General features: G+C 49.5%; 6 protein-coding genes across 6 annotated transcripts; 3 read left to right on the forward strand and 3 right to left on the reverse strand.

The window, feature by feature from the left end:
- The first annotated feature begins 266 nt into the window (after positions 1-266).
- Positions 267-2535, forward strand: BKA55DRAFT_22356 (Saccharopine dehydrogenase). The gene is made up of 10 exons (XM_046185245.1): positions 267-956; positions 1006-1016; positions 1067-1170; positions 1220-1237; positions 1289-1481; positions 1529-1797; positions 1853-1962; positions 2021-2162; positions 2222-2327; positions 2378-2535. Exons 1-10 carry the CDS (start codon positions 588-590, stop codon positions 2406-2408), a joined length of 1353 nt encoding a protein of 450 aa, XP_046056533.1. The 5' UTR covers positions 267-587; the 3' UTR covers positions 2409-2535.
- A 171-nt stretch (positions 2536-2706) lies between these two features.
- BKA55DRAFT_532400 (uncharacterized protein) lies at positions 2707-3645 on the reverse strand (the record flags this gene model as incomplete). Its single annotated transcript, XM_046189333.1, has 1 exon — positions 2707-3645. The coding sequence occupies one exon, from the start codon at positions 3643-3645 to the stop codon at positions 2707-2709; it is 939 nt and encodes a 312-aa protein (XP_046056534.1).
- A 1001-nt stretch (positions 3646-4646) lies between these two features.
- On the reverse strand, positions 4647-8303 carry BKA55DRAFT_601813 (Piwi domain-containing protein). The gene is made up of 3 exons (XM_046196555.1): positions 8092-8303; positions 7512-7876; positions 4647-7458 (listed from the first exon to the last, which is right to left on the reverse strand). The coding sequence occupies exons 2-3, from the start codon at positions 7860-7862 to the stop codon at positions 4843-4845; spliced, it is 2967 nt and encodes a 988-aa protein (XP_046056535.1). The 5' UTR covers positions 7863-7876; positions 8092-8303; the 3' UTR covers positions 4647-4842.
- Positions 8304-9143: 840 nt separating this feature from the next.
- On the reverse strand, positions 9144-12574 carry BKA55DRAFT_22433 (uncharacterized protein). The gene is made up of 4 exons (XM_046185253.1): positions 11870-12574; positions 11388-11819; positions 10330-11338; positions 9144-10279 (listed from the first exon to the last, which is right to left on the reverse strand). Exons 1-4 carry the CDS (start codon positions 12488-12490, stop codon positions 9366-9368), a joined length of 2976 nt encoding a protein of 991 aa, XP_046056536.1. The 5' UTR covers positions 12491-12574; the 3' UTR covers positions 9144-9365.
- Positions 12575-13737: 1163 nt separating this feature from the next.
- On the forward strand, positions 13738-14310 carry BKA55DRAFT_588390 (the histone deposition protein Asf1; the record flags this gene model as incomplete). The annotated part of the gene is made up of 3 exons (XM_046194779.1): positions 13738-13846; positions 13901-13940; positions 13998-14310. 3 exons carry the CDS (start codon positions 13738-13740, stop codon positions 14308-14310), a joined length of 462 nt encoding a protein of 153 aa, XP_046056537.1.
- Positions 14311-16145: 1835 nt separating this feature from the next.
- BKA55DRAFT_682849 (cora-like Mg2+ transporter protein-domain-containing protein) lies at positions 16146-18614 on the forward strand (the record flags this gene model as incomplete). Its single annotated transcript, XM_046198414.1, has 4 exons — positions 16146-16975; positions 17030-17714; positions 17765-18220; positions 18270-18614. 4 exons carry the CDS (start codon positions 16146-16148, stop codon positions 18612-18614), a joined length of 2316 nt encoding a protein of 771 aa, XP_046056538.1.
- Between the last annotated feature and the right edge of the window lie 405 nt (positions 18615-19019).

Consider the following 19019-nt stretch of genomic DNA (forward strand, 5'->3'; position numbering starts at 1 on the left):
TTATTTTCAACTCCCCGGACGGCTGACTAGAGATTGCAGGCCCACAATCGACCAATTGAGCCTTGTGACTCGTATTATAGGGGTTATGGTCCTGTCTTGTTGTTATCTGCCGCAGACTGACTCGTGTCTTGGAAGTTGACGTGCGTAGCGTGATTCCTTTTACCTTGTATTAATTACATGAATGAGTGTTCTGGATTGATATACAAACGGTACCTATGAGTTAAAATTTATCGGTCTCTTTATCTCGGGAACACATTCCATTTTGAAAACTCATTTACTTTACATCGTCAAAGTGCCCACTTTTACCCGCGATTCCGTCACAAAGCAAAGACGTTACAGGCCTGCCCCAGGCTCTAAACACATTCTTAGCGCCAGTCCAACGCTTTGCTACGGGTTACCTCTGCGTCAATTGCCCCGGTATCGGGTGGAAAATACCTACAGCTCATCGACCTCCGAAAGCCGGGAGGTGCCCCTCGTTACCTAATGCGGGGCAGAACATTTTCGTTGAACTGAGTAAGAGCTCCTGAAATTCTTTTGCTTCCAACGAGAATCTCTCTATTACACCACAAATCAATTCATCGTCAACAATGCCTCAATCCGCCCTTCTCCTCGGTTCCGGCTTCGTTGCCACCCCTGCCGTCGAAGTCCTTGCCAAGGCCGGTGTTCACGTTACTGTTGCTTGCCGTACTCTCGCCTCAGCCAAGAACCTCGCTGGAACTTTTGGCAACACGAACGCAATTAGTCTCGACGTCAACGATTCCGCTGCTCTGGAGGAAGCTGTCGCCAAGCACGACATCACCATCTCTCTGATTCCTTACACATACCACGTTGCCGTCATCAAGGCCGCTATCAAGGCTAAGAAGAATGTCGTCACTACCTCTTACGTCTCTCCTGCTATGGAGGAGCTTCACGAGGAGGCCAAGGCTGCTGGTATCACAGTCCTGAACGAGATTGGTGTAAGTAATTGCATCCCGTCTTTCAATTCTAGGTTACTAACCCTCTTAGGTTGACCCTGGGTATGCTTTTCGACCATCCACGACTCTAACCGTTCACTAACACATATAAGTGTCGACCACCTTTACGCTGTCGACTTCATCGACCGCATCCAGCAGGAGGGTGGCAAGATCAAGTCCTTCAAGAGCTTCTGCGGTGGCCTCCCCGCCCCTGAGAGTATGCTTCCCAACTCAATGGTCAATGATCAAAGCTAATCAACTTGCAGACTCCAACAACCCTCTAGGTACCCCAAATCCCGATCATGACTCACGCCGCCGTCACTAACTACGATTAGGCTACAAGTTCAGCTGGAGCAGTCGAGGTGTTCTTCTGGCCCTCAAGAACAACGCCAAGTACTACGAGGACAACAAGTTGGTCGACATCACTGGTGTCGACCTCATGGGCACTGCTAAGCCTTACCACACCGGCTACTTGGGTTATAACTTCGTTGCCTATGGAAACCGTGACAGCACTGGTTACCGCCAGCGGTAGGTTAGAGAGAGCTACCTCGAATGGAAGTGACTGACCTCCATAGCTACCGCATTCCCGATGCCGAGACCGTCGTCCGAGGAACCATCCGCTACAATGGTTTCCCCCAATTCGTCAAGGCTCTTGTCGACATTGGCTTCCTCAGTGTCGATGAGCAAGACTTCTTCAAGCAGCCTATTCCTTGGAAGGAGGCCCTCCAGAAGTTCATTGGTGCTAGCTCATCAAGTGAGGAGGATCTGACCAAGACCATCCTCTCCAAGACCTCTCTCAGCGACGAGTCTGTTAAGAGCCAAGTGCTGGCTGGACTCAAGTGGGGTAAGTCTAAAGTGCTGGCAGTCATTTCCGAGCGCATGCTGATTCACTATTATAGTTGGTGTCTTCTCTGATGCCAAGACCACCCCTCGCGGAACTGCCCTCGATACCCTGTGCGCCACTCTTGAGCAGAAGATGGCTTATGAGGAGGGCGAGCGTGACCTTGTGGTGAGTACCAGTTGGGAGCTTGACTTAAGCCTGGGGATTTACTCTAACTTGAAGTCAGTTCCTCCAACACACTTTCGAGGTCGTCAACAAGGACGGCAGCCAGAACACCTGGACCTCCACCCTTATCGAGTACGGTGCCCCTGAGGGTTCCGGTGGTTACTCTGCCATGTCCAAGCTAGTCGGTGTTCCTTGTGGTGTTGGTACGTTCCCCCTTTATCAATTTAGCAATCAGCGTGGCACATACTGACCAATTATATAGCTACCAAGATGGTTCTCGACGGTACTATCACAGATAAGGGTGTTGTCGCCCCTGTGTACCCTAGCCTTGCCAGGACATTGATGAACCAGCTCAAGGCCGACCACGGGTGAGTTCTGCAAGTCCTCTAATTGCAATATTTTTACTGACCGAGTGTAGTATCGAGTGCAAGGAGAAGATCATTGCTTAAGTGGACTTACCGACATTCAAAGACATGCTCGTCATTTCGAGAAAATTTACAGTCCTGTAAGTCAACTACAGGACGCCTACTGTACCACGACACCAAAATAGAAGTAAAACGAAGAAAGAGATTTTCGATGATTCCCCATTTGCAGTATTGCTCCCGTTGTCTTGCTGATGTGATATTATATTAAGCCAAAGCTGCATCTAACCCCTATTACCCCTTTTTCTATACGAAGTGTGTGTATTACAAGAACAAAAAGCCGCCTCTAACTCTCCTAGAATTATAATATCCTCCATTCCAAAGCCTACAAAAGAGTGAAGGCAAAGGAAAGCACAACAAGAGCCAGGATGAAGCTTCCACCCTGAGCCTTGACGGCCGAGTTGACGATGACGGGAGGTTGATCTCCGTGATGTCCGTCGCCGCCGTTGGATCCGCTAGAGCCACCGCCGTTACCACCATTTCCACTATTGCCTCCGTTTCCAGCAGTGCCTCCAGTGCCTCCGTTTCCTCCGTTGCCGCCGCTGCTTCCACTTCCTCCATTCCCACCGGGAACGGGAACGGGGACAGGCTTGGGACCTTGATTGCAGCCTCCAGGAGGGCAAGTTGGAGCAGTCCAGTTACCAGTACCGTTGTAAGAACATCCACGGCACGGCTGAGCGATAGGCTTGAGTTGACATCTGCCATTGGGGCACTTGTTGCGATAAGGGCAGTTGACAACATTGGGTGGACATTCGTGCCAGACGTCGCCTGGCTTGGGGTTTGGGCTGGGGTTGGGAATGGGCATGCCAGTTTGGATGGGCTGAGTAGGTGCAGGAGTAGGAGTGGCACCAGGGAAGGTCTCATAGACGATCTGAGCATTGTTTCTCTTGTATAGGTCGTAAATGGGCCATCCCTGGATCGTGGCTCCTCCGCAGGTTGCCTTGGATCTATCGGCTGGTTCACACCATTGGTTGCAGAGAGCGTTATCAACCTTTACAACGCGGTAGCTGATAGGCCCTGGTGAAAGGTCAAGACGGTCACAGACACAGCTGTTTCCATGGAACCCAATGATGTTACCATTTGACGAACATGACGAAGTACACCCAGCTTGACCCAGATCGAACTGACGAGGAAAGGTCCCGGGTCTGATAGCAACACATCCAAGATGTTGGAATGCTCCGTCTCTTGTCAGAGCAGGATCAGCGGTTGACTGTGCGAAAACGCCAGCAGCAAAGACGCTAGCAAAGAAGAGTGGTCGAACCATGTTGCAACAAACAAAAGTAAAGAATGACTAAGAACACACAAGGAGTAAGTGAGTGACTGGTTGAGTAAGACGATTCGAAGTCAGAAAGAGATGGAAAAGAGAGGTATTTATCCCTGAGCCAGGCCTAGGCCTTTGATCTTGCTGTGGTCATGATTCTCTTGGCTATTCGGGAACAGAAGATCAGTGACGAACATCTGAGACAAGCCTCCGAAACCATCCATCTCGGGCAAATTTTTGCAGTTTTCAACGCGCCGTTTTAGGCTTCCGATGATCTGGTTTGCCGCTTTCAGGCTTGACTTAAGCTCTGAGACATCCAGAACGAGAGCTTCACAGAACAGAAAATATGTTGGGCTGATCGGGGTGATCGTCCACGTTAGGAATGGGCATGTTTCACCTGTAAGGGATCAACATGCTCTTTTCCGATGTCTGAATTAAGCAGTGAGTTAGCGTCAACTCAAGATAACTCTGTTTCAACCAAAGATACCCTATAATAATATGCTGTAAGAGCTAATATTGGTCTTGTTCAATCCGCACGGAGGTGACAGCATCTAATACAAGATCTCGATGGTCGTTGTTATATTTTGTGCTTAAATATATTAATATCGACGTTTTGGACCATTCAAGCATAATTACTACTCGGTCTGAAGGAACCGTCGTCTTCGTCCATGAATATTGTTCATGATACTCAGGCAGACGACATCGTAACACTGTTATATGCGGAAGTAAGTAAGGAGACATCCAGCTTCAGCATATAACCAAAAACCATTGATCAAGAGCTTCATGGCTCTGGTGGAACCAAACTTCCTTATCAATCTCACAGTAGCTTTGCACGAGACTGGCATGATCTTCGTATAACATTAAAGCTACATTTCAAACTGGCATTAAACATAAGTCACATTTTCAGACACATCAGTTGCCAGATCGCTTGAATAGAATTGATCAAGAGCTATTTTAAGAACAAGTAAAATCAACCTCCACCGCCACTTCCCGCCAAACCGGTCGCCCCTTTTAGTTTTAATATGATCCTGTGCTTCCTCAAAGCTGCGTCCGCTAGCTTATGCACCAGAAATCAAGATCGCTCGCATTGTCCATGCCCTTCCCTCCGCCCTAGCGATCAACTCTCCATTTTCATCACCCCACCATCTCCGTCATTCCATCACCATCCACGTTCTTATCCATGGTATCCTTCATCATAGATCAGATGTACCACATAGTGCCGCGGAAAAAGTCTCTCTGTCGCTGCTCACCATCCAGAGGCTTCTGGCTAAGTGCGCCACCAAGGCGGATCAAGGGAGGTGCTTCAACGGTCCTGTCAGGAAGACCCGTGGAGACACCATGCGCCTGCTTCTCCGCAGCAATCTCGTGGCCCTTGGGACCGATTCGGAAACCATCACTAGAGTTGACGTTCTCATGGGCGCGAGCTCGGTTACTAGCGAGATGCGCATAGTAGACTGCCGGGTGAAGTGACACAGGAGTGGTCGAACGTGCGTACGAGTAGCACTGTTGATAAATCATCTTCTGCAGATCGTTGACCGGCATGTTCATCTCATCCAAGATGACGTGGTAATGAACCGGTCGAGCGGTTCCTTGGATCGCAACATGCGAATTGAGGTAAAAGTCAAACATGAAAGGATGTGTGACCTCTCGCTCAACCAAAGTACCTGGCAAAGGATTACCATTCTTGTCTCCTCTCTGAGGAAAGAAACGAATGTGGTGACGCTTGGTGGCCACAATCACAGTGATTTTCGGCATCTGTCCAGAAGGGAGAATCGTGCCGAGATACCTCTTGATCTCTTCGACTTCCTGGTCCAACACATAGGCAAATTGTCCCTCTCCTACACCATCTCGGAAATATATGAGATGCTTAGGAACCAGTCCTTGGTGGTTGGCTCTCCAACGAGGAATGAGCTCCCCGAACATGAATCGAATGTTGGAGGGAGTCAGCATCTCGACACGGTATCCATTGGTCTCAGCAACGGCGGCGTAACGAGTGGCATCCTTGTCCACAGACATAGTCATGGAGGCGGTGGATGGGGTGACGCCTCCAGGAGCTGCGTGGGATACATCAACACCTACGATCATGGTAGGGCGACTGTCGGGGAAGAATGTAGGTGTCTTCCACAAAGGAGGAGAGCAGGAAGTCGCACCACCAAGCTTGGCGTTCACTTTCATGCATACATTCGAATGGTATTGACCATTGTTCTTCTGCACATGATTGCCAAGGACTACTTGGGTAAGAATACCAAATCTGCAATCCGCAGACTTCTTGAGGCGCTCGTAAGTCCCGCTGTTCTTCTTGGAGACGACAACAAACAAGAGCTGGGTGTAACCCCGTTGCTTCGTGATCTGCTCATGAGCGTGCGCAATGGCACCCGCAGCATCAAATCGGAGAGGACCAGGTGTAGGCATAAGGATAGGGTCGGCAGTCACCTTGCCTCCATGACCGATGTAGGTGGTCTTGAAGTTGTTGGCAAAAGCCTGAAGAACGGGTTGCGGTACTTGTTGCTCCAGGGCGATGAAGCCCCAGTTCTGGAGAGGCGCGACGTTCTGCTTCCAGAACTTCTTGCCTCGCAAGTCCCAACGACCAGCAAATCTGGGTTCGGCTGTACCTTGTCCAAACCTGACAACTGGGGGAGCCAGAATGCGTGCCTCGGTCTTTGCAAACTGCGGCTCAAAGTTGACGCCATACTCCTTCAGGAACGGATCTTGACCGATCTGCAGGGCAGCCGCTCCGTTCTGAATGTCTCGCTTGCGAATAGCTGGGCGAGTAACGGCAATTCTGATCATGGCGGCTGTCTGGTCGGGGTTCAACTTGAAGGGATATCGCTGCATGTCCTCAATGAAGGCAAGCTCCATAGGAATCATGCCAGCTTTTCCAGCATCAATTAGTGGAAGATGAGACAGTCTCAGGGTCACATTGTACTCCTTTCTGTAGTACTCATAGACTGAGATGTCTTTCCCGTCCTTTTCGAAAGTCCAGGTCCTGGCTGACGCACCCGCTTCGCCGAATTTCTCGTGGAAAGCGAAGTCTTGGATGGTGTAGAGTTTGTCCTCGTTTTTTCGGCCCTTGTGCTTGATCTTGAATTTGAGGCGACGCATCTTTCGGAGCTGCTTGAAAGCATCCGAAGAGGCCCAGCGACCAGTCTTGCGGTCCCGGACGGGCTTGAGCAACTCATTAATAGTAGCCGGGGTATGTCCTCCATATTTGCCATCGAGAGTAGCCAGAAAGTTGCAAGCCATTTTATCCATAGGCTGGTTGCCGATCCAGAAACAAGTGTTGGCAACATCAATGTTGTAGCCGAGGCCGACACCTCTCTGCTTGATGTTGTCGCTCATGCGGATGGAAGCATATGTGCCCTTGTGGACCTCGACAATAGCTCCATCCTGAAGAGGAGCTCCAGACTGACCGGTCTTGTAGAAGTTGCGCTTGATGGCCAGGAGGTTCTTGGAAGGCCATTGACGCACAAGATGATCCATAAAGTTCAGCGCCTCTTGAACGCTGTTGTTGAAAGAAATCTTGTGTTCGAGATAGCCTTGGAGAGCAGAAACTTGGATCTCGGTTGTTTTGCGAATTGTGACAAGAAACTTGCCGCCTTCACGAGCTTTCCCACCAGCAGGTCGTTTGCCCTCGTCAAGGTCGACGGTGAAACGAGCCTCGCCACGTTCCACAAGAGCAGGACTCCATGCCAGCTTCTTGCCATCGAAGAGCCACGTTTCGAACTTGTAGGCCTTTAGGGCATTTTTAGTAGTGGGATGTGCCCAGATCTTCTTCATGACGGGGCCGATCTTGTCCGGGTTGGGAGAGATAAAAACCTGTAGTGTGTGTTAGAATGAATCAAATGTGAACTCATATGAGAACTACTTACGTCGTACTGATAGATCTTCTTGTTGTAGTCAAACTTGGTCATCCTGTACTGATTGACCTCTATCTGCTCGGCTTTTCCCTCAGTGTTGAAGCGCCCATTTCGCAGCGTGAACAAGTCCTTCTTGGTCTCGGACACGTAAGCGTCAGGGGGCAATTCCATTCGGGTATTGCCTTGGGCGTCCTGCCCCTGGGGCTTGGCTGGATCAAAGCCAAGTGGCTTCTGGTAGCCGATGGCCGCGCCGCCAGCAGCAGAGCCAGACGCAGAACGAGCTGGAGACTGAGAAGGGCGTCGTCCCGAGCCGGAGGGACCTCCAGACCCAGCCGGGGAAGGCGAGCGACCTCTGTCAGACATGGTGACAGATGTGTCTGGAAGAGTCAGTGACTGAAATGTAAAAGACGATTGGTGAAGAAAGATTGAACTGAGTGAAAGTAGAATATGCTTGAAGTGTGTTGTAGGTAAATTGAGGGAAGTGTTGAAGGAAAGAAAAGGATTTGAGGAGGAGAAAGAGAGGGTATTTATAGTCCTGAGGGAAGTGGTGCTTGGACTAAAATGACAGAAGGGAAAGAAGGAAGAGACTCACCGGTCGCGGAAGGAAGTCGTTTGCTGTTGCGTTTGTGCAAGAGCACGAGGTTTGGGATCTGATTGATGTGAGAATTTGCTGTGAGGTCAAAGGAGCTTGTTTTAAGCCAAGCAAGAGAATTTTGGTGCTTGTTTAAGGCTTGATGGAAGCTGAAGTTGTTGGTGTGCTTGCTCAAGAAGAGGAAGCGCAGGGAGGAAGTGGTGATGATGATGAAGGATGAAGGAAGAGAAGTGGAAGAGGAGGAGAGGAGGGGATTATATAGCTAGGCAGTGAGGGAAGCCTGAGAGGCAGTGACTCACTGTGCTATGTGCCCAAGCGGTAGCTTTAGGGGGAGTTTAGGATGAGGGAGTGTAGGTGCTGAGGTGAGGAGGTGCACAAGGAGAGAGAGAGAGAGAGAAAGAGGAGTTTAGGATGTGCACAGAGAAAAGACATCAACAACCCGCCCGAAGAATCAGGCAGCAACTACACTGAGGAATTAGGGCAGCCACTGCAACAACACTGGCAGATTATGGATCCGGTGATGCATTGAGGAATTGAGGAAGCAACTGGGCACTGGCAATGAAGTGATGGAAATTAGCTACGAGTGTTACCACAGACAACGATATGTGTCAAGCATATATCAATACATGCCAAATGTTATCTAGCAATACGATTGGCCATTTTTGAATGTATCTAAACCTGCTACAAGCTTGTAAAGACTTTCGTTTGGTAAACAGGGTTGAGTGTCAGTTGAGTGTTTGGATAGTCCAACGACTTGGGTCAAAGCCACAGCCAACTATTTAGACGAAACATTGTGCTTATTGTCGAATAACAAAGTATTGTGGCGGTAGTGTTCATAAACATGCAGCAAACGGAATTAAAGACACTGCATTTGGCCTATGTGGCAATCCGCTGTGGTATCATCTCTCACCTGGCAGGCGTCTACGGCTAAAAACTCGACAAACGGTGCAAAGACCACAAATCACAAAGCAAATACACATTCCAGGACTCGAGTCGATTATAAAAAGTTTGTTGAAGTTGTTTGATACCAATTGAGCAAGCAGATAATCTTGCTACATCTCATCCTCTCAACAAACGAAATATCAATGACACCCACCACTTCTGATGTCCGATTCCCCCAAACGCCATACCATGCATAACGCGCGAGGCAAAGACAATCCCAGCGCGGCCCTCAACGTCATCCAAAAACCCCTTTTCACCGGTATTATTAGATCATGTTGTTTACAGCCCAAGATCCTTTGTCGTCGATCATTGGCATCGTCTTAAGTGATTTCTCATTGAAATCGATATCCTCCAAACTGACCTGGTGCCGGTGCGCCGTAGCCACCAGGTACCTGCGGCCACGCGGGTAGTTGGCCGCTCGGGTCTGGAGGAGGATAGGGATTGGCTTGGTAGGTATTTCCACTCTCCGGCCGCAACGGCGAGTTCCTATACCCGCTGGCCGCAGACGCCACTCTTCCGTATGGGCTCAGCGGTCTGCTGCCGAACTCACCCGAAGGTTGTCTAGTGTGGGAGGGATTACCAAAGCGTGCCTGGCCACCACCTGTAGCTTTCAACGTGGCGGCATCAGGAAGTTGGACGTCCCGGAGAATCGAGACCATGGCCGTGGGGTTAACACGCTGTGCGTCAAAACTTTGAGACGGGGGAAGGATGTTAAGAAGGAAAGTGATATCTCTGTGTAACGCTGATGCTTGGTTTCGGCGCTGTTGATCAAGGCGGCGGCCCGCTGCACCTTTGAGAGGTGACACTCCTCGAGCAAGTCGTTTGGGAGGGTTAAGCTCGTCATCGTCTACAGCAAGAGGCCGCTTTGGAGAAGCAGTTGCCCGAACATACTGAGGACGGGGACTCTGTTCTTGTCGCGCTGGCATGGGGCTGTTTCGCAGTGAGATAGGCTGCTCGACCATAGTGGGCATGGCTTGCTTTGGCCTCATTTGCACCGCCTTTGAAATGATAATAGGGGCAGCAACTGGGTCAAACTTGTCAGATGAAAACCTGGCAACAAAATACTTAAGTTTGGGATCCTCAGGGAAGAGTTCTGCCATCCGGTCCTCCAGCTTGGAGATTTGCGATAGCTCGCCATATTGCGATTCGTACTTGTGGAAATAGGCGTAAAGCGGCTTTGCCTTTGCTAGAGTCTCTGGTTTGGAGACCAGTCGGGTGACACAAGTCTCGAACACGGCTCGCGCATCTAAAAGTGGTTAACTTCAAACGTTGCCTCGTTAGATATTTTGAACCTACTAGTCGTGTCGTCCTTGGAATGAAGATACTTCAAGTATTCTATCATGAACATCTCATCGTTGGGGAACAGACGGGCGCCTCTTTCGAAGATCTTGGCGCCTACAGGATCCTTGTAGACAACAGACTCAAGAAGGGCGACGGCTACGTAAACATCGCTTGTGAGTCGTCCCTTCTGGCGTGCATCAGTAAAGACTTTGCGCAAACCACCTTCTGACTGATTGCCTTTGCCTTGAATGCGGCGCATGGCTCTTGCGAGAGCGATCCAGACATAGGAAATAGTACGGGACAGAAGTTGTGTTTCAGCAGCGTATCCTCTCTGGATTGCAAGAATGCGTTCTTCCGTGGGCGAACGCTTAGGCTTGCTGTCTTCCTCGTCGTCGTCATCATTATGTTCGATGGAAGCTTGAACCAGATCTTGTGCGGCGGCCTGTCTCAATGTGGAGACCTCCAACTTCTCCCGCTCTTTAACTTTGTCGCCCATTTCGTACAATGTTTCAAGAACATCATCATATGGCTTTCGAACAGCCAGGGCAAACTCAGCCTTGTCGACCTCTTTGCCAGGATAGTTGACTTCAATGTGGTCTGCGTGTTTCAAAGCAAGCAAAACACTTTCGCGGTTTGCTCGAATACCTTCAAGCAGCAATTCTGTGCCCAATTCTTTGTCATTTTCCCGGATGTCGTTTTGGAAACACCACTCAGCCGCATCAACCCAGATCTCGGGCCAGAAACGGAGTGCCATCAACGCTTGCTTGTAGACATAGAGTACCCGTTGGTTGTATGTTTTGGGCTCGTCGGTTTTCAAGACAAGGGGATCTTCTTTCTCCCAAGCAATCCACTTCTTCCACAGTTCGACCTGGTCTCTGAATTCCTGGTCCCCATCAAAGCCTGGGGCTGGCGGTAACCTGGGAAGATTGGTGCGTCTGAGGTGCCGGGTGATGTTGTCCAAAGCAATATTGGCGCTCTTGGCTGACATGTAGCCTGGCGAGCGCTCTTGAATGAATTTGCGTCCCTGTTAATGTTAGTTTTTATGTTGTTGTAGGCCAAGGGGTAAAACGTACAGTCATCTTATTCAGTCCCATCTCGAATTGGTCATACTCTTTCCAGATGTTGTTGACGGTCAACATGGGCACGGCAATAGCGCGTTGGTATACCTTGCGCAATTGGTCCATCTTTTGCTGGTCCTGCCATCCTGTACCACCGATTTGACCAGGGCCGTTTTTGACGAACTGGACATAATCTTGCCAGATATTGCCGGAGTCTCGGTCCACGCCGATGTTGTCGATGACAAACTCATAGGACTGAGTAATAGTCCGGCGAGCCTGACCCGAAGGATCATTGTTGAGGTCATTGCGACGGCGAATATAGTTGAGATAGACTGTCCACAACTTGACATTGGGTACAGTCATCAGGCACCTTCCAAAAAGCTGTTCAGCATCGACGAAGTTGTCAAGGCCAAGCTCCATCTCGATCCATTCGACCCAGACGTCAGCCTGATGGATGTTGTTAATACATATCACTGGAAGGGATGAAGTTCACTCACAGCTTGTGGAAATATTTCGAGAAAACGATTATAGGTACTTCGAGCCTGATCAAGTCGGCTGGAGCGTCTATGGTCGGCGATCAAGTTAAGCCAAGCATCCATATCCCCACGAGGATCCTCTTTAACACGAGCCTCGAGGAGAGCAACAGGATCGAGGCCAGCCAAAGCTGGAGTCACATTGGAAGGAACAGCAGGAGGGACAGGAGTATGGGTTGGAGCTGGCTGAGCGGGTTCATCAGATGCAGTGGAACGGCCAGGATGGGGTAGTGATGGCACTTCTTCCGATTGAGGAGCAGTATTGGCAGGCTGGTCAGCCTCATCTTCATCCTCGTCCTCGTCATCGGATGCTTCAACAATAAAGCCCCCTGACATCTTGGGCTTAGACGGTTGACGTTGAGCAGTGGCGGCAGACTGTTCAGCAACCGGCGCAGGTGTGCCGATGGTGACTGACTCTGGATCATATTCTCCCCCATCATCTTCTGTACCATTATCTGCTGTATCAGCGTCACCAGAGGCAAGAGAGTCTTGAGCATAGTTATCAACTTGTTCCTCGCTATGCTGAACTTGATCACCCGGCGCGCTAGTATCCTCTCCTCCCCATGAAGCACCTTCGGAAGCCATCCTGCGATTTTTAGAAACGGGTTGTGTTGCCAAGTCTCGATCGCGAAGGAAGCGATTTCAATAGGCGCGTCGGCGAAGGCCAGTGAAACCAGAATGACAATGTTCAAGTCGCGAACGGCAATCGGGGAATCAGAATTGAGAATACGCAAGGGGCCGCTACTCGATAGAGTCACGGGTATCTCGATTGAAGGGGTGCGATGGGCCCGGTCGAAGGTGATTCAATCCTTGATGATACGAGACGAACGGGTAGAATCTGTCGCGAACGAGGCAAGCTCCAGGAGCTGCGCCAGCTGGCTCCGGATGATATGCGACTGAATTCAGTGCCCACTGAGAAAATCAAAGACAGCGAAACAAAGACAGGTGTGGAATCGAGCCGGGTCGGGGAAATGGTCGTGTGTCGAGCTGCGCGTGGATGGTTTTGGTCGAGCGCCTCAAAGTCTGATAGCTCCAACAAAGAACAGTAATCTTGAACAAAGCAGTTGCGGCAGAACCCAGGTTAGGCCTAGAATGTCAAAGGCGGTGAACGAACTAGGTATACTAGAGCCGCACTTTGGTGGGTCACTAGAAATATGAACAGGCTTGTAATGCAGGTTTTTAAGAAATGGATGAGAATAATAACAATGGATAGAACTACCTATGTATGAGTGTATTCTCAGATAAATTGGCAGACTACCTTGCGCATACAAACTGTGGCTCTCTATAAGGGTCATAACACTAGAAATACCCAAAAGAAAAGATATCATGAATCACGGCCCGTTGGCCTTTGGATAATGCATGCCATCTAACAATAATTGCTAAGATCACATGACCTAGATGAGTTCCTCGAACTCCACTCAGGGAGGTCGCGTCCCCAACGCAACCTCTCTACGCGGTTATGACCGCTAACGCGTCCCACTGTCGCTCCTCACATTTTGGACCTGACGCCCAGGGCAAGTCATCTCCCGTCGCAACCAGAAATCGATCCGCTCTTGTTTTCTTTTACCCATGCTCGCATACTGCTATTAAGACTAGTACGGCGCTCTTCACAAACAACTACTACTACGACTACATCCACCCACTTTCTATTCCTCTCTTCTTCCCTTCTTTTGCATCTTGCTCTCCCCACATCAACGTTCACGCCTCTGAAAGAACCAGACACTTGTGCTCTCGTTCTTTTTCACCCTACCCTTTTAAACCCTCAATCTTTGCCACTGTAGTGTGCTCCTGACTACGACCTATCCAGTTCACATTCTCAAATCTTCATCAAAATGTCTGTCGTTTCGCTTTTGGGCGTTAATGTCCTGAACAACCCAGCCAAGTTCACCGACAAGTACGAGTTTGAGATTACTTTCGAATGCCTCGAGCCGCTGGAAAAGGGTTTGTGCAGCTTTGTTCTCTTGCAGAAAAAACCACAGCGCTAATATAGAACAGATCTTGAGTGGAAGCTCACTTACGTTGGATCCGCTACCAGGTATGTAACAGCTTGATTGAGGCCCCTCCTTACACCGCTTCTTCTAACACTTCTCAGTGACCAGTACGACCAAGAACTCGACTCCCTTCTCGTCGGTCCCATCCCCGTTGGTGTCAACAAGTTCGTTTTCGAGGCCGATGCCCCCAAAACCGCGCGCATTCCCGATGCTGAGATTCTCGGTGTCACTGTTATTCTCCTGACCTGCGCCTACGATGGACGCGAGTTCATTCGCGTCGGTTACTACGTCAACAACGAATATGATTCGGAGGAACTTAACGCTGAGCCCCCCGCTAAGCCCATCATTGAGCGTGTGAAGCGCAATGTTTTGGCTGAGAAGCCCCGAGTGACTCGATTTGCCATCAAATGGTAAGTAAAAAATCAGCAAACCATAACGGTGTCTAAGCTAACACAACTCTAGGGATTCCGAGGCATCTGCTCCCGCTGAGTACCCCCTGAGCAACCCGAGGCTGATCTTGTCGCCGACGGCGACGAATACGGTGCTGAAGAGGCCGAGGAGGAGGAGGCCGCTGAAGCTGATGAGGCTGAGGCTAGCTCCAAGGCCAAGGCCAGCAACGGAGAAGATTCAGAGATGGCTGGCGTGGAGAACGAAGGAGAGAATGTTCAGGATGAGGAAGAGCTGTCCGACGACGGAAGTGTCGACATCGAGGGCGAGAGTGAGGAGGAGCTTGAGGAGGAGGAAGAAGGCGAGGGCGAGGCTGAGGCTGACGGTGATGGTGATGCCATGGAGGTTGACAGTGCCGAGAAGCCCGCCGCACCAGCTGCCAAGCCTGTGAGTGTCGCATCTTAAGCACTCCAAGTGAGGGGATTTGCGTGTGATTTGGCTGCGATGCGAACGAGGCATTGGACATTGCTACGAAGAGGTTTTAATATGCCGGCTGGGGCTTATTTGTTTATAGAGTTATGAAGACATGAAAGGGAATGATATCAGGCGGGTGGGTTGGGTATAGAGCTAAGGTAGTCGATAAGACACATGAGGCTATCGGTTGGACATGTAGGAGTATGAACTAAACCCTATTGTTGCAAGACATGCAGCTGTCAGTTGTATTTCGGCCATTATAGTGAGGCTCAAATAAACAGGTGCAGTAGTAGGAAGCAGTGCATGCATTGCAGTAGTCGTCGACTGGTCAATGGCACATGACAAACGTAATTGCATTTGCTCAACACTATGTTGATCAGCGATAATCTAAAGTTCTGACGATAAATTTCGGCACGTGGATGCTGTGAAACTCTAACCCCCGCGATATAGTACACCCTCTCAGCCATCCGCGTTCAGGGTCGCCCGGTTTGTGAGAGAAGATGGTTGCATGACGTACAATGTTGGAGATAGAGTGTGAGCTACAGGTAATTTTGTAGAGTAAGCAGATGCCTTATATCCAATTCCGCAGCGCCGCCATCATGGCGTTCCGTTGACAACCGCTAGAGGCCGTATTCAAGCGAACGTTGAGTTGAGTTGGTGATCGACCAAACGCCTTTTTTGAGTACAGCCTTGTTGTCAAAGTCCTAGGGAACTAATTCTCCATTCCCCGGCCGGTCTCTCACTCCATTTCAAATCAAGATTTGTGTTTTAGTAAGGGTTTGGAATAATGAGGCTTACAGCTCTTGACAGCCCTATCATGAAGCAATAGCGTACACATGTGCACATGGATGAGATGGGAAGTTATCCGTTGGTGTACAATGGTAGAAGCTGCAACGGACGCGTATGGCAATCATAGTATTGAGATTCACATGAAGAGGCATCTGGAGAAGGATGTCACCCATAAACAAGCTGTAATTTATTCAGGCTATTAGTTAGGTTACCCTTGAGACAGGGTTGAGAGCTGCAGCTTGCCTCATATGCCAGTGACTTGGAATGCGTGACATGTGGACGAACACCTGTTGGTCCTCGAAGTCATAGTTAGTGCCCGCGTCACTTGGCACGCTAGAAGCTTGACATAGCTTATCTTGCTTCGTTCAGGGATCTTCGTTTGCCCTACCTTTTCCTCTTACCATGGATGTTGACCGAGCAGGACTCAGCCGCAACATTCATCGGGGTCCGCCGATGACTTGAAATCAGGCTCGAGTTTGAAACTATAGAAATACTCCTCGACCTTCCACCTCCATCTCCTCTTTTGACAGAGACTTTTATAGTATTAGAATATTATGTGAATATTTCCATTGTCAAGCCAAGTGACGTGAATCTCATCAATGACCACAAACACTTCCTCCCAAGCTCTAGATGATCTTGTCAGAGCAACCGACCTCTTTCGCGAACAATATCTACGCGCTTTGACAAACCTTCAAGATGGCCTCATCGCTCATAGACGAGACACGGCAGAGAGCCATGCTCGTAGCAGCATCTCTATGCCTGAGCCTTACGGCGCCTTTACACCACCCTTGAGAGCTTCAACTGGCCCAACATTCGCAACAGAGGGCTCTTTGTCTCCTATATTCAGGAGAGGGAGGGCTGCAACTCTGGACAGCACAAAAGAAACACCATCTTTATCTGCTGAGCCTCAACATTTTACGGGTTCACCAAGTGGCAGTCATCGCGTTGTCTTTACGCAGGACGAAGATGTTTCTTTTATTCCTCTCCTGGACAACACCACAGCTACTACCACAACGCGAAAGGTTGAGGACTATCCCCATAATGTTGTCAGGAATCATCTCGACCAGGCAGACTTGTCCGATGGTCAACTCCTCCAGCATCTCAACAGCGAAGATTTCACTCCTGAAATGTCATCTCTCCTTGACGATATCATGAAGCGACGTTCCGAGATTGATATAGATGTGCCGTTTCGTGTTCTTGCGGCGTATGAGAGAGAACAGTACAGTCAGTCCACATTTGAAGTGTACGAGGTTGGCCATAACTGTAAACTCACCAAACTCAGCGCTGACGGAGATGGAGATGGGCAGTCAGACGTCAAGTACACGGGTGAAGGCCCCTATGAGATTTCGGCTGATAACGTCGATGCTCCTACGATATGGGAAACAATCAGGGTTGTCAACCAAAGCGGCACGTCTGTAGGTCGAATTACGTACGTCTTCCATTCCATAAGACCTCTCACTTGGGTTGGGCTAACATTGTGTAGCATCATTCAAGAACCTACACCTCTCATCCTTGCAGCACTTCACTTGACCATGTCTCCACACTTTGACATGAATGAGCTGCTCACTCACCTCCTCTCTGACGAGCCCAACCGTGGCCGTACTCATGCCTTCATGACTAGAGCGTACGAGAGGCCTCGCTCTCAAGCAACTTCTCACTCACCCGTCGTTGCTCCATCATCGCCGGTCCCGCTCACAACCGGACTGTCAGTGCCACCAAGCCCTCCTACACCCAACGTCCGTCAGAAGTCTTTCTTTTTTGTCTTCAAGTACTACACAGTTGTTAGTCCCCCTCTTGAACCGGCTCCTTGGCAGCGTTTCGATAAAAGACCTTCAGAAAGTCGTCTTGGAGATCATATCGATATTGCTGAGTGCGGCTCTGTATTGGCTCTGTCACTCGGTGGAGACTCTCAGAAGGCTCCTCCTATGCGTTCGAGAAGAGAGCGTGCTCGAGAAGGTGTTCTATTCAATACATTCGGTCCATGGCAGTTGCTTGCTATCCAGAGCTTTCCTGATAACTCTCATACTGTCCGTGGTCCAGAGTTTCAGGAGAAGAAATATGTCAATGGGCCATATGCATTTCTGGACTTACTCGTCTCCGAGTATCGTGATGCAACGAAGCGAAATCTGATCCTCCATGAGCGAGTTACCAAGCTCATCACTCCTCCTGTACGTTCATAAAGCCCCTTATATCTCAGCGTCATGCTAATCATCTCCAGACCGAATTCATGTTTGACCCTAAACTCAGAGACAAGCTTTTATTTGAAGATAAGCACTTCACCTACATTCGAAGGTACTTCTGGGCGTACAATACCCTCGCTGTTGTGAACACAGGCATCAAGTCAATGATCGCGGCATACATCGATACATTCACCGACAGCTTCTGGGCTGGCACCCACCCAATTCTATGGCCACATCACGCCGCTGATTCGCCTGATGGGATTGCCTATCGCGACCATATGGCTAAACTGCGCCGTGAGCTTGACAAAGTTGTCCAAGAGCTTACAGAGGTCCTCAAGCGCAATGAACGAACCCGTAAGGAGATCGAGAACTTGCGAGATCAGCTCTTCAGTGGAAGCTCCATCAAGGAAAGCCGGAGAGCTATTGAACAAGGCGACAACATCAGAGTCCTCACAATGATCAGCATGATCTTCTTGCCACTCACTTTTGTCACGGTACGTTAGCAAAGCCTTTTACTTACAAGCCTTCACTAACAACAACCAGTCTGTCTTCGGTATGACGGTCTTCACAGTCCCCGCAACTGACTGGCGTTTCCCTCTGACAATGATCCTCGTCTGTGTCCCCTTCATGCTTCTCGTTACCTTCCTCCAAACACGTTCGTTTGGTGTCCTACTGCGCAAACTTGGTGCCATTGGCAGCGCACCTGTTCGTCTTATGGCCCAAGTCCGCAGCCGACCTCGAGAAATCACAGACGTCCCGGACAATATCTCAATCGCAGCGGCTAGGGTGAGACGAAGTAGTGGTACATTATTTACGAGGATGATAACATGGCTCTGGAGTAAGAGAACGGCATCCAAGGTCGAGAGGGATGATTTGGGTGGTGTTTAGTGAGTATCATGGTCCTTATTACGATTTACTCGGTTTCGCACATGTATAACGATCACGGCTGAAGGCGTTTCCACTTTCTCATCGGACAATGATGTTCAAGTATCATTGTGCCTTGTCACGATTACGAATTATGGTTACGAATATGAGACATGATGGACAAGATATTTGGGCATTTACTGTCACTATTATGTATCTATACTGAGGGTGCCAGATTGACACCATTCCATTTTCATATTGAGTTTCTGAGTGTATGCTTTTATGTTCAACAAATCCAATTGTTTATATCTCTTGCTCTGAAAACTGGTACTCATTCATGCCAGCTTATCGAGTGACGTAGTCAACTTTGTGAATGATGAACGATGGTCACAAATATCGGAAGAGGACATATCACGATAGTAGCTATGG

Source organism: Fusarium redolens (assembly GCF_020744475.1).
Source record: "Fusarium redolens strain MPI-CAGE-AT-0023 chromosome Unknown BKA55scaffold_1, whole genome shotgun sequence".
NCBI lineage: Eukaryota > Fungi > Ascomycota > Sordariomycetes > Hypocreales > Nectriaceae > Fusarium > Fusarium redolens.

Bases quoted from the DNA above. Each gene is read 5' to 3' on its own strand.
- BKA55DRAFT_22356 (XM_046185245.1), top strand. From the start codon at position 588: ATGCCTCAATCCGCCCTTCTCCTCGGTTCCGGCTTCGTTGCCACCCCT. The intron at 2,163-2,221 runs GTACGTTCCCCC...CCAATTATATAG, and splicing joins CGGTGTTCCTTGTGGTGTTG to CTACCAAGATGGTTCTCGAC. The intron at 2,328-2,377 runs GTGAGTTCTGCA...GACCGAGTGTAG, and splicing joins CAGCTCAAGGCCGACCACGG to TATCGAGTGCAAGGAGAAGA.
- BKA55DRAFT_601813 (XM_046196555.1), bottom strand. From the start codon at position 7,862: ATGTCTGACAGAGGTCGCTCGCCTTCCCCGGCTGGGTCTGGAGGTCCC. The intron at 7,459-7,511 runs GTAAGTAGTTCT...CACACACTACAG, and splicing joins AGAAGATCTATCAGTACGAC to GTTTTTATCTCTCCCAACCC.
- BKA55DRAFT_22433 (XM_046185253.1), bottom strand. From the start codon at position 12,490: ATGGCTTCCGAAGGTGCTTCATGGGGAGGAGAGGATACTAGCGCGCCG. The intron at 11,339-11,387 runs GTACGTTTTACC...TAACATTAACAG, and splicing joins TGGGACTGAATAAGATGACT to GGACGCAAATTCATTCAAGA. The intron at 10,280-10,329 runs GTAGGTTCAAAA...AACCACTTTTAG, and splicing joins TTCCAAGGACGACACGACTA to ATGCGCGAGCCGTGTTCGAG.